This window comes from Stegodyphus dumicola, chromosome 4, assembly GCF_044657685.1.
Source record: "Stegodyphus dumicola isolate Sdum_Otavi_A_Nest chromosome 4, ASM4465768v1".
Taxonomy (NCBI): domain Eukaryota; kingdom Metazoa; phylum Arthropoda; class Arachnida; order Araneae; family Eresidae; genus Stegodyphus; species Stegodyphus dumicola.
In genome coordinates, this window is record NC_140771.1 from 184,110,412 (window position 1) to 184,123,933 (window position 13,522).

General features: G+C 33.5%; 1 protein-coding gene across 1 annotated transcript in view; it reads right to left on the minus strand.

Moving 5' to 3' along the window:
* Positions 1 to 13,522, minus strand: part of LOC118186524 (cell adhesion molecule Dscam1-like) — a 685,332-nt gene that overhangs the window by 334,599 nt on the left and 337,211 nt on the right. Inside the window, exon 4 of the mRNA XM_085815869.1 lies at positions 8,425 to 8,574. Coding sequence (XP_085671995.1) covers positions 8,425 to 8,574 — 150 coding nt within the window. The remainder of the gene's footprint in view (positions 1 to 8,424; positions 8,575 to 13,522) is intronic.

Genomic DNA, 13,522 nt, shown 5'->3' on the forward strand with positions numbered 1-13,522 from the left:
TTAAAACATCCATGGAATATAAGTTTATGACAACGACTGAAGATTCCAAATATTATGTTATTTTTATTGCAATGTTTCAGATGTTTTGCTATCAATAACGCCTCATAATATGCAAGATGCCAGCAACACATTTTACAGCCCTTTATATAAATGTTACAGGAATTGAAGTATTCACAATAATTAAAAACTAAATCTATCCGAATGTCTGCATTAAATTTTCCCTTCTGTAGGCAACATTGATACTATTGTAATGCAAGCTAGAACATTTATTCTGTTTCATTTTATCAAAGAAAAGAATATATATTAAAAATAAGGTTAATTTTTTATTTGATAATATAAGTACAGAACGCTTTTCTTCCAGACATTCAGGCAAGTAAATTAAAACTTTATTTGCGTCAACATGAAACGTATTTTTAATTCAACTAAATTAAAGCAACAGAAACAATGAAACATATAAAAATAAAAGAAATATTTTTTTTTTTTTTTTTTTTTAGTTTTTTGTAATAAAATTCAATATCATGAAGGTATTTGTTTAACCTAACATTTTGGAAAAGGGCTTTATTATGCCTAAGCAATAATTCGTGAAGTAAAGGAAATGTAGCTAACTTAGATGCATAATTATATAATTCAAGATTCAAAGTTCACAGATTTGATGGCATATTGCAAACTATGCTGAAGGATCTACACATTCATTCTACATTCGTTCCAAAAGGTTCTCCATCCGTCTATGGCATGTCGCCAAATGGGCAATTTTGAGCCAAATATGGCAACTTTGCTTTCCCTTGCGATTTTATGGCAACACTAAACCCGCTTTGAGGGGAAGCTATCTTACCGCGGCTGGACAATTCGTAACAGTAGGTTAAACAGTCCGTAACGTAGATAGCATAAGTAACCTTAGTCCGTAACGTAGATACCTTCACAGCACTGGAATAATTTGGAACATTGCCACATTTTAAAACACTCTTATATCATTGGATTATAAACAGACGCTGGATTACTTTTGAACGTACTACGTTGTATTTTCATTTCTTTTTCTCTGTTGAATTCTGTAACACAATCGACAATTTGAAGAGATGGTTTATTAATTATGCAGACACTGCCATGAGGTTGAAAATAAAATTTGTAACACACTTGTTTAAGTACACATTCGCATAGCCATATAAATAAATATCTCGAGGCTTAAAAGAAGTGACCGAATAAATATTCCCATTCAGATTTGAAGCATAGAAACAGAATTTATTTCTTTAACATACTTTATGATTCCATAGATGAATTTTCCACTCGCAGTTGGGACATCATGTTAACTCATTGGGATGCAGAAGAAAAAGACTTGGCAATGTTGATGGAGTAGCACGCAGATAGCTTTTTGTGGCTACAATTTACATGGCATTCCAATCGTGCATATTCAAGAACATTTACATTTTTCATAATTATTTTGGAATTGAAGACAGCAGAGCGAAATAGGGTTCAAGCGGCAACAGAGGTAGAAACTAAAGAGCGAAATTATACAATATAGAAGCTCATTAAGAAGAACGTTTTGATTTAGGTTAGAAAGGTGTCGGTTTTCAAACTTTTGAGTTCAAGTTCCAAATTGACTACGTTACGCAAGGCATGTGACAGATTACTACGTTACGCAAGGCATGTGACAGATTACTACGTTACGCAAGGCATGTGACAGACTACAGATGGCGCAGTCCAGAAAAGTTAATATTACTTTTAGAATACAAAGAGGAAATACCCGTATTAGAATTGAGGAATTATGAGGGTATTACTAAATTAAATTTTAAAGCTGATTTATATATTTTTATCTTACATATAAGCTGCATTATACTTATATATAAAAGTCTATAAATTTCTAAATTAAATATTTCTTCCTGAGTGAATTGTTTGAAATGGTTTATTTTCTACTGAGTAGTAATCCTTAGTAAAATTAAATATGTTTGCATGGATTTGTACGAAATCAAACCGATATGGCTTGGTATTTGAGTAGATGAGCAAATCAAATTATGCCCATGACTAGAAATTTAATATAATGTTCTGGATTCCAATGAATGTGTTTCGCTTATATGAGAACGGAACTGACTTTTGTAATAGGATATAAGCCGCTTTCATGTTAATAGATATGATTTCCTTCTTAAGTAACAATGATATCATGTCACAGAGGATGTTCGAGACGAGATGGCTGCAGGATTTATTTCCTTAAATGTTGGTATTAGACACGTATTCCCAGGTATAGAGATTCTTAAATTAAGATATACAGCTTTTTAGAAACCGTTTCAGTTGAAAATATACGAGGCATTTAGAAATATAGTCTTTAAATTTTATATAATTTCCCAAAATCACTCCGTTGATAAAATTCGGGTTTCATGTAATAAATTTGAAAGTTATGTTCATATATGCGTAAAATTATAACTACTAATAATAAATACAAAGTAGTTCTATATACAGTAAGCAAAGATTTATCTCAAAATTTAATAGCTTTTATTTATAAATTCTTGCCATACCTGATAGAAATCTGGAGCAAAGATGGTTTGATAATAATGACTGAAAAGTGATCTAAGTCAATAAATTCATTCTCGAATATCTTTACGAGCTCTATTGGTATTTTGAAACTTTATGAATTTCATTCACTAAAGCTTAATGAAGCGAATCATACAAAATATAAGATTTTTTATTTAAACAAAACTTCAACGCACAGAAATGAAACCTTTTTACCGTATAATCTGTGTTTCTTACAATATTATCTGTATGTATCTGCGAATGGAAGTTACATGTCTAAGATAAAAATATAAAACTTATAGCTCTTTGTCTTGATGTAATTTATGATATATAATATTATTAATAAATAATAATACAGGGTATGTAATTTTTACTAACTTTTGATTAATAGTACTAAATTTTCCATTGTGTGATTAATTAAATAAATTAAAATTCAATTAAATAATCTAGGCTTTTTTTTAAATATAACTTAAACTTTAAGTAATTATAATATTTTTGCTTATAAAATAGTTCCCTTCTTCCCATAAAATATTTAAGTTATTAAAAGCATAATTTATAGAATATAGCTTTTGGGAAGAATCTAGTAGAAACAAGTTGCTTTCAAGTACACCAAAACTAAGGCCAACTTACGCGTACAGAAAATTAATCGAATTATGTTTAAATATATTATTGTCTTGCTTAGCAATTAACATGTTCCTTCAAATATAGTGTTACGTTCTATCAATTTATTAATTATGTATTTTTATTTAATTACTAAGGATTGTCAAAAAAAAAAACTGTTATGCAAATGCGAAGCACTGGTTTAACTTTTCTGGGATAAAGTCAATATTATTCTAAATTATGCGTGATGTAAACTAATCTATTATAAATAGTTGTTCATAAATAGAGTAATACTGTCATAGAGAACCTGTAGAACTGTTAATAAAGATGACCTAAAATATAAATTAATAAAGATGACCAGGGAAACAGAGAGAACTATCAGAAAAATGTAAACTAACAAATGAGGTGCTATAAAAAGTAGGCGTTGTATTTTTTTATTCAAAAATGGTAACCAGTCTCTTGCGCTGCCCAAACAATCGTTGAATATGAGAATTAATCAATAAGCTCATGAAAGGAGGATAAACCGAGCTGATAAACCCTTAACACTGGTTTCTCTCGTTTTTAAATCCCAGAGGGCGGGCTGGCTAAGTAATTTTACGCGATTTATTGTTCTCCCGTGTAACGTGAATATGGGTCAGTCTCCTTTAGGTTGTCCTTGATTAAAACCTAACAAATCCAAATCCATTAAAGGAAGAACGGTGATCCCTAGTGTGGCTTTTTGACGCGGAAATAAGAGAAGAAACTACAGAAGACAAGTGTATTTCCAACAGCAGGTGCAATTCACAGCTTCTCCTTTAATACATAGAGTGGAAAAATAACCACCACGACGGTATACCTTGACATCATTTCCAGACAAAAAATCCTCGTTATACAGGAGCACTACATAATAGAATATCTATAAAAAGAGTTCAGTATAACACTGTTTTGTTAGCTATATGTTACATGGATGCACATGTAACACATAGCACTGCGGCCCTTGCAGCTACTACAAAAATATCGTGTTTCTAAGAGTTCCAACAAAAGTCAAAATAACATGCTTTTTGCTTCACTCTCGGCATATTTTATTTTAAAAAAACCTGACCTCGTAAACAGCTATCTTACTTGTGGCACAACACTGCATTTACAATGCCACTTAAAAATCATTGAAAATATAATCACCTGTTCTAAGCATCGTAATACCAGTGACAATTGGAGAAAGAAAAGTTTCAGGAATGAATAATCTGAGTCATATCCATTCATGCCTAATCCTTACTATTTTTCTTCTAAATTTATTAAAAATTTAAATTTTGATTTTTATGTTTCATTTTTTAACTGTAGTTAAGTACCGTTGTCGCCATAAAGAAAACATCAGACAATTTAAAATTTTAACTCTTTGACTCGATTCAAAAAAGTAAGTAAGTTTATTTCTTGCCAAACGCTTAACATACTGATAATTACTAATATGAACAGAAAATTTTAATGTCTTTCTCAAATTGATTACAGAAAATACGATGGTTCAATTACAACATCACTAGGACTATATGTCTTGATTTATTATTGACAGTACTATAGGAAATATTTTTGTATCGTTCAGGCAAAGTCCAACATTTTAAATTGTGCTGTTTTGTGCAATGCTTATATTGGATAAACAAAACTGCAACTTTTATATTGTTTGTGCATCTTTTATATTGGATAAACAAAATTGCAAAAATGCCCCGTATTTTGGCATATGCGGTGCTGCCTAATCATAAATGGAACAATCAGAATCTCAGATATTCTGACGCATATGCTGATGTCTTCATTTTTTCGTCTCAGTTTTCCCTGTTTTTACAGAGCTATCAATCCTCTTGCTATAGAAATTCAAAAAACTTTCAATCCTAAGGCATGACTTTCACTCCTCATGCAGAAAAAGATGTACGAATTTGTAATTATCACGTTAAAAACTGCAAAACATACGAAGCCAGCAGAGATGAAAGAAACTTACCAGCCACTGCACAAGTAATACTGAAATTTTATTGCATACTCTACACAAAACGTAAAGTTATGGCAGTCTATAATTGGTATCACACCAAGAAGATGCCGATATTGGTGAAACGCTGCATATCTTAAAATTTCTTTAAGCACCAAAAGATGGCGTCCTAACCTATTTATGCATGTGATTTCGCAAATATTGTTGACTTATTTCTAGAGAATTTTGAATAGGTGGTTTTGGTTTTGTTGCCAGGAGCAGTCGCAACGAAAGAGTTAGCAAAATTAAAAAATCTTCTATAGTTCTCAAAGTTCTTTGTTAAAAGGTCTGTCTGTATACTGAAGTCTATACAGCAAATTTCGCGGATTCTCAGAAGCTTTACCCCTTTATTTTACCACATTTAAGAATAAAGATGAAAGCTCGAAATCTGTGAAACATTATACTACGTTTAATGTTACTGTGCAGCAGCGAAAAACTGTTTTTATCTTCTATGATAGTTATCATATAATACTCGCTTAGAAGTCGAAAGTTGTCAACATTGTGCAAAATCTGGTGTTATGAACAAAGAAACTGAAGGTACCTCCCAAAATACATGTTTCCATTTTTTTGTTTGTAACACTTACCAAAAACGGACTCGAAGAAAGCCCCGCATTTAATACTGGATCTCAAAATTTAATTTTATATAGTTTTTATTAGGCTAAAAATTGTGTTTTTTTATTTTCTTTAGATACGTCTATTCTCGTAATTGCGTAAAGCATAAAACGCTTACATAAACTCGAAAAATATCTAAACAAATGCATTTGGAATTCGTAATTAGTTAATTATAAATATTATTACGGTATTACTCCTGAGTATAGGTTTGTGATATACTAGTCACTAGAAAATCCTATTAGCAAATTTGATGACATAGTTCGATTCCTCGCGTAGGCATGGTTATGTTTTTATGTTTCAAGTGCGACAATCCTTACAGGGGCGATCGAACTAAGATATGATGTGCAACAACTTGTCGCCAGCTGAACTTGCCCGAGATGGTACCGTCCGCTCCGCGAAAACATCTTTTACGCAAGGCAGGAGTCCCATACTGGCTGCCTGCGGCAGGTTAGCAACCCTCGAAACAATTTTATACAGCCCACTAACATATTTCAGTTAATGTTTGTTATAAACACGGTTTTTATTGTACTAGAGACATAGAGATACGGACTGAGCTTTTGCGAGCGACTGAATGGAAAAGGGATAGAAGTTTGCGTTTTGTCATTGTAGGCTTGTAATCCGTGGTACATAACTCGGTAAACTGGGATAAATTTCTACATTGGCAGAATCAGTAAATTTAGTTGATCAGACGACAGTTGATAATGCTTCAGTGTTCTAATGCTGTCGATTTTTCAATAGAATTGTTACTTCTGACGTATACCTCAATTAGTCACTAGTTCGTTGGCTGCTTGCGCGGCTGTGAAGCTCATATTGTTATGTCGGTAGAGACAAACTGATTTAAGGCTAATAAATCCTGCTTATTTGTGCTTTTTATTAGATCTACCATATTTCAAAACCTAGGTTTGGGATTGTGTCTAATTTCTGAACGAATTAGAAATGAAGCCAACAAAAATTTCCTGCAAGTACGAACCTATGCATTTCTGATGGAAAATTAATATAAATTTGAACTTTCTCTTTGCATTATTATAATGAGCATTGTTAATGCATTTCAACTTTGTTAAAAAAATCAAGCCCGTTAGATACTTTCAGATAATAAATTCGGCTCGCATGCTCCTCCCTTGTGCACCGTTTTACTATAGTGGATAGCACATCCAGTCAGCAAGCAAAAAGACCTTTGATTCCATTCACTGTGCAGCAGCGAAAAGCAGGGCATGATCTTTCATACTGTCGCTCCGAAAACCTAATAGTCAGTATTTACAATTTACCAATACTTGGGTGAATGTAAAGCGCAGAGTCGATCTTTTCACTATTGGCGATGGTTTTATATTACTGTGTTTAGAAAAGTGAATCCTAATATTGAACAATCCTAATATTGAGCCCACATTAGCGAACGCAGCCTTTTTTTATTTTTTATTAAGAAATGTGAAGCCTGCTTACTGTAGCGATACTTATATTGTAGAAGTTCATATTTCTCTTATGGTTCTGACTCTTTCTCGACAAGCGGCGTTAAGCTTATTTCATTGTTCCTCTACAACAAGATATGGCTTGTGTCTTCATTGATTCATCTTTATATAGTTTATTTTCTTTCTCCCTGATTCGAAAATATTATTCAATCTGTATTGTTTAATTCCTATGGCTTCAACTTGTTAGGCAAATAGCCAACAGTCAGCCGACTGACCGGATAAGGATAGATCTTTTTAAACCTCCAATTAAAGATAATACTATGCAGAAAACATTTGGTAGCAATTCTTCTAAGGGTCAGGCTTTGGCTCTTCCTTTTTCATATATATTTATTTCTTCGAAGATCACTCTGAGCAAAGCTGTAATGAAGCAAATGTGTAATCATATGCAATTTCTTAAATATTAGTAATCTAGAGACGCTAAACTTCATTTGTCCTAGCCCAGCAATATGATTTTGAAATCTTTTACCATATATCAGCAATACATTAAGTGTAATATAGGATGTATTCAACTGATAGTTTCTAAATTTTAATCGGTTTCGACATTCAGAACATTCATCCACACATTCAAGAACAGCTCATGCAATCAGACTCTTGGGTCTTAAACAGTTTCATCAGTGAGACCTTTGTTTGATACGCTGATTCCCTAGCATACCAGTTGCCCTGTTTGCAAAGGAATCGAAAGAGTCATTTGCAGACAAGCAATGCCTCTTTCTCTTGGAATGATTCTTTTGTTGTTTTCCTTTCAAATTAGTTTAAAAGAAGAGTAGGTTCATTTCATCAGTACTCTTGGTGACCTGGAGATAAACAGTGAATATATCACTTGAAAATTTCAAATTCATTTATTGGGTTTGGGGAATGGAGTAACGAAAAATGTCCTGTCTCACAGAAAAATTCAGATGTTTTAGTAATTTGGCAGTAGAGCTAGCTAATTAAAGATTTAAATAGATTTTTCGATAATCTTGGCGCAGTACTTTGAATATTCGTAAGAATATTTTGCTTGTAAAAAGTGGAGGAAGGTAGAAGAATACGTTTACGGAGATGATAAAAAATATGGGTGATTCGGTGATTTCGGTGTGTTAGTAAAGGATAAATAAAACTAAAACGCATCTAATTGTATAACTAATTTTTATATATAAATAACTAAAAATAAAAAATAGCTAAAAATAGTTACACAAATAGATGGTAAGTTTAGATGGTAACATACAAATTAATTTTTACGATGCATATAAATTAGTACTGTTAGTAATACAAATAGATTTTTACCTGCTACGAGTAACCTTCCGGTGGTAGTACTAAGTACTGTTTCACCAGTTAGACGATGTCTTGTCTCACAGCGGTATTTCTGAAGGCCATCAGCGTGGTCAACTCTACGAATATGGAGTTCACCTGTTTGGAATATGCTAAATCTTTCTCCTATGGGACAAGAAGATATCATTAGAAACGTAAAGTTTATTAAGTTACTAGGTAAGTAAAAATATATTATTTGTTGCATGTATAACGTAAGGTAATGAATATTGGAAAATTTAAAACTGTAAAATTGTAACTCACTTGTCAAAATAACACAGTAATATTAATACTACCAAATCTAATAATATATCTTCATTTCTACATCCTGATTTTTTTTAATATCGCCTGTTGTTATTGCTGTCTACCGCTGCTCCTGGGCTTCAAATTATAATTCATGTTGTTGAAATTACTGTGTATGTTATCTGCTCCACCCAAACAAGTAGTCGGCATCGTCACTGATATCATCATCTTCATCGTTATCCAGTATGTCTTCTCACGTGCAAAGGTTTTCAGTATCAGATATCCCCGTTTCCCAGTTCAATTTTTCACTATTAATACTTTATCAGTTAGAACCCGTTCGTCCAAAATCCACAAGAAAATCAACTAGTAAGAGAAAAGAAATCACTACATGGACGAACCCATTTTTGAATTTAGGATAAGTTGCTTTCTGAACGTCTTATAGTGGGAAACTGAGTGAAGACTTGAAACAAATTTTAACTTGGGTTAAGCTAAGGGGGAAAAAGGAGTGATCCCTCGTCTGCTGGTTAGCAAGACCTGACCTCTGACTCCTGTAACCTTTTCTCCTCTGGTGAATCCTCCTGCCTTAACTGCTTTCGGCATAGCTGTTGAATAGAATGTACTTCGCTGGCTTCCTTGCGCGACGAGAGATCTTGTTGCCTTATCCCTCAGCTGGCACTGATTCTCAGTTGGTTGCTCACTTTATCTAATTCTAATAGACTGTTCAACTATCATTTTTCTGTCTGGAAGTTTTATTACACCACAGTCCTAGCCTCTATTCTCTTTTAGCAGGATTTCCTACTCATCAAGTCAAAACTGGCTTTTTCTTCTTTGTTCCACCATTTATGGAATCCCGACTTTTTCTTTCTCGGATTCGCATTTTCGATGTAGTGGAAAATCTGTGTTTGGCACTGCATTTCTATGAGGATGTGATTCCTGCAAATTGACTTTTAAAATTCGCGTATCAGCTCGCTCAGAATATTTTCTTAATTGATCCACATCTGCCGTAACATTTTCCGCCATTGCTGATTTAAAATAAATAACGGATCTTCTTATTCGATCGATGAAGAATGGGCCGTCCAATTCAAGACACGATTTTTCACCTTATCTCCAGATGCACATGAAAGAAAATGTTTAATTTTCAGAACTTTAACTCCTATTTTGACCCGTTCAGGACCAGCGTTCCGTATACGCGACACAACGATTTTACTCCTACTAGCCCAGCGTCGCTCCGACCAATCTCTGCAAACCAGCGTCGCGTATATGTAACTTTTAAACGGAATCATTTATTTGAATTTTTAAAAGCCAGTAGATGGAGCTAAATAGTAACTGTTTTCACATGATTCATAGGGCATTTGGCCTTCATGTATTGGCAATAGCATGTGTTCTGTGCTTCTGTTTTTGATAGATTTATTGGTATAAACAAACTGGGAATCACAGCTCTTTATAAGTGCGCCTGTGAATTAAAGGGGCACGGGAGGTTTTGTTTATTTCATTAGGAATTTTTTTTTGTTAGTTTTCGCTTTTGTTCTTTGCTTTTCTCGTTATTAGAAGGTGGGTAAGTGCATCTAGTTCCTAGTTTTTCGTTCATTTTTTTTCTTTTTTTTTGTCAGGCATTTGCATTCAGCTGACTATAGCAGGTGTAACATCGCCGAACTTCCGTGATGGAAAACCTCAAGACCAGTTGTCCTTTTTTCTATTTATTTTGAAACTTAACATAAGCTTTCTTGGTTAATTAGGTAACATTATAGCATTATTACAGAAGGGAAAAGACTATCAGCTTTCTCGAAGCGTAACGCGTTTTACTTGCTCGCATTTCTCAGGAAAGAGCCAGTGTTTTTGTTTTTCTTACTCAATTTAATAGGTCATTATATATAATGCTTTGAATGGTGCTTATATATAATTACCTAGGCAGTATATAATGTATTTACTTTATATATAATGTAATTATATATAATGCATCTATTGACTTGATTAGAAACGGATCCCGCCGGTGGGGTCTTTCCTTGATCACTTTCCGGTCATCGTGGCGGACACAGGAGGTTTTCTAATATAAATCTGATGTCACACAGGGTCTGAAGAAGAAATATTTCTGGGTGTCTTTCGAAGAAGTTTTGGGGCATGCGTTGCGGTTATATTCAGTTTCATTCCATTATCCATGGCTAAGAGGTACCTAACTGAGATACCGTCTAATTCGAATATTTTTTCCGAAAATTTGTGTTGATGGAAAAGGTAATAAAGGCAGGAAACGCTAATGTGAACTAAAAACAAGGAAAGGAGAAAAGAAACAACGTATTTTTAGTGCAAATTATGCAATGTAGGACAGTGTATCGATTCTTGTTTTGAATTATTCTACATACAGCAGAAATTTTAAATTAGAGTTTAATTACCTACAGATAATTCTTGCTTAGTTTTCTTTCTTTAATTTATTTATAATTAATTATGTGTTTACGTTTAATTTATTTATATTAATGCGATATTCTTTATATTAATACATATTAAAAGCAAGTACATTAAATACGCAATTTCAAAAATTGCAGTCATTATATCGAAATGGTGATCTGGCAAAACTGGCACATGAATTTATGTATTTTAAAGTTTTTCAAAAGCTATGTTTGCTTCGGCTGACCCAATAAATCTGTCTTTCTTTTTAATTTGAACTGCTGTTAGGGTATCTTTGCAAAGTCCCTGATAAAAGAGGTATAAATAAAACCCAAACCCAAAAATAAGGTTGCCTTATTTTGCAGTTTTTGGGAAGGATAATTTTTTGTTGCAACTACTTCGGAATTCTTTGTCTCAATTCTTTTCTACGATATCTTATAGATTAAGTAAAGAAGTTTATTGATCGCGAATGTAAATTTTAATGCATTATTTTTAATCCTGCGTCGTTTAGAAGCGAACCTACTTCGTGTAAATTCCTAATATTTTCGTCTATAGTCTCGCAAGATACAATTACATCATCTTGATAAATAAAAGCAGTTCTTAGTATGGTATCCATGACCCTATGAAATGACCTAAGTGGCGGGAGCTAAGTCAAACGGCATTCTCAAAAGGGCAAAAACGCCTGATTTTGTAATAAATGCGATTGCGAATTTTAGCACATCCACTGGTTTTACACATATTTCAAAAAAATCTTATGTAGGAACTAGCGTCCTCCTGTAATTCGTCGATCTAATCTTACTAGTTATTTGTTCGTTTGCAGGCAGTGGATTAACAGGATATTTAGTAATGCTATTTAAATTTCGGGAATCCAATGCAAAACGACATTATTAATGGCCTGTTTGTGGGAAATTACTTTTTTTTCAGCATAGTACAACTGGGTTAGCGTAAGGGTTAATTATGGGAATTTTTACCTTGTTCTTTAACATTTCTAGTATACGCTTTTAAATAATTTCTTCTTCGATTCTGTCATACGGGTAAGGATTTGCTCTAGGGGGTCATTTCCTTGTGTCAATGCTGTGGTTTGCAATTTGAGAGAGTCCTGGTTTATCATCGCATAATTTAGAAAACCGTCTTACCAACTGTTTTAGGTAGCGTTTCTCTTCAGTCAGGAGGTGATTCAGCTTAATGCCTGGACGGTGTATTTTTCTCTTCTGAACTGTAGTCATGGCTAGCCGTACCGTGGTTTCCTGAAAATTAATTATAACCCCCACAGTCTTTAGAAAATCGATTCCTCAATTTACTGAAGTTTGCAGATTTTTCACAAAGTAGAAAACTAATTTTTGTTGCTCCTGCGCATGTAATGTAACTTTTCCTACACATGTAAACTCTTTGCCTTGGCCAGCAATAACTTTTGCTTTTTCAACTTCCATATATTCTTTATTGTTTAAAATGTTTTCGAAAACTATTCTTCTCCAGAAAATTATTTTGAGCCCCTATACGCAATATTGCATTCAATGGAACATTATTTAATAATATTTGTTCAAAGCCAAATGTTTTATAACTATCGTATTAAACTGAATTCTCGAGATATTTTCTTGGGTAACTGTATCGGCTTAACTTTAGTACCCCTTGTTGGTTTATATTTGGATTGCCTTTTTCCCTCAATTGCGTTTTACACTTGGTGATCACCACTCGCGTTCGAAAATTTCATTCTGCATTCAAAACGTTTATTTTCGTCAAACCTTGGCTTTTTTTGCACTACAACCTGATAAAACTGTCCGTCCGACATCTGGTCATATCCTGTTGTAGGTGTACTTTTGGATTTTCTCTTGTTTTCAAACTTTACTGAGAGATCAAACAAATTCTCCAGCGTACTCCGGTTTCTTAATCTATGAAAATAGAATATTTAATTTTTTTAAAAAAGAAATCTTTAATCTGTGGTAGCATATCTGATAATCTGAATCACCTCTGAAACTGACCTTTTTCCATTTAACAAATTAAAAATTTGAATTTTTCTTTATATAGACTATTTTAGTTCTTCGGCCTTCAACTGGTATTTACTAATACGTTCCGCTACAATTTGGCTCTACCTTTTACCACTGTGAATGCTCTTTTGATGGCGGTTTTAGATACGTCTAACCCGTAGGTCTCGGTTCACACAAAAGTTTCCATTGCACTTGTACCAGCTCAGCGCCTGTCCTCGTAATGCAGCGTAGCGTCTGTTATAGTAGCTTTCTGAACTTCTGGTACAAGCAAAAACAAAAAATGCAAATTTAACTGTTTAAGAAAATTCTTTACCGATCTTTTTCACCAAAAGTCACTGCGGGCTTCACTGCTGCACGCATCGTATCCATGATATATCCAAATTCTTATTGGAGCCTGTGGACCTTGCGATGTTGAGCCTGACAAACTAAACTTTGTTTTTAGCCATGGTCCTTACTTTTGTTCTGGCGTA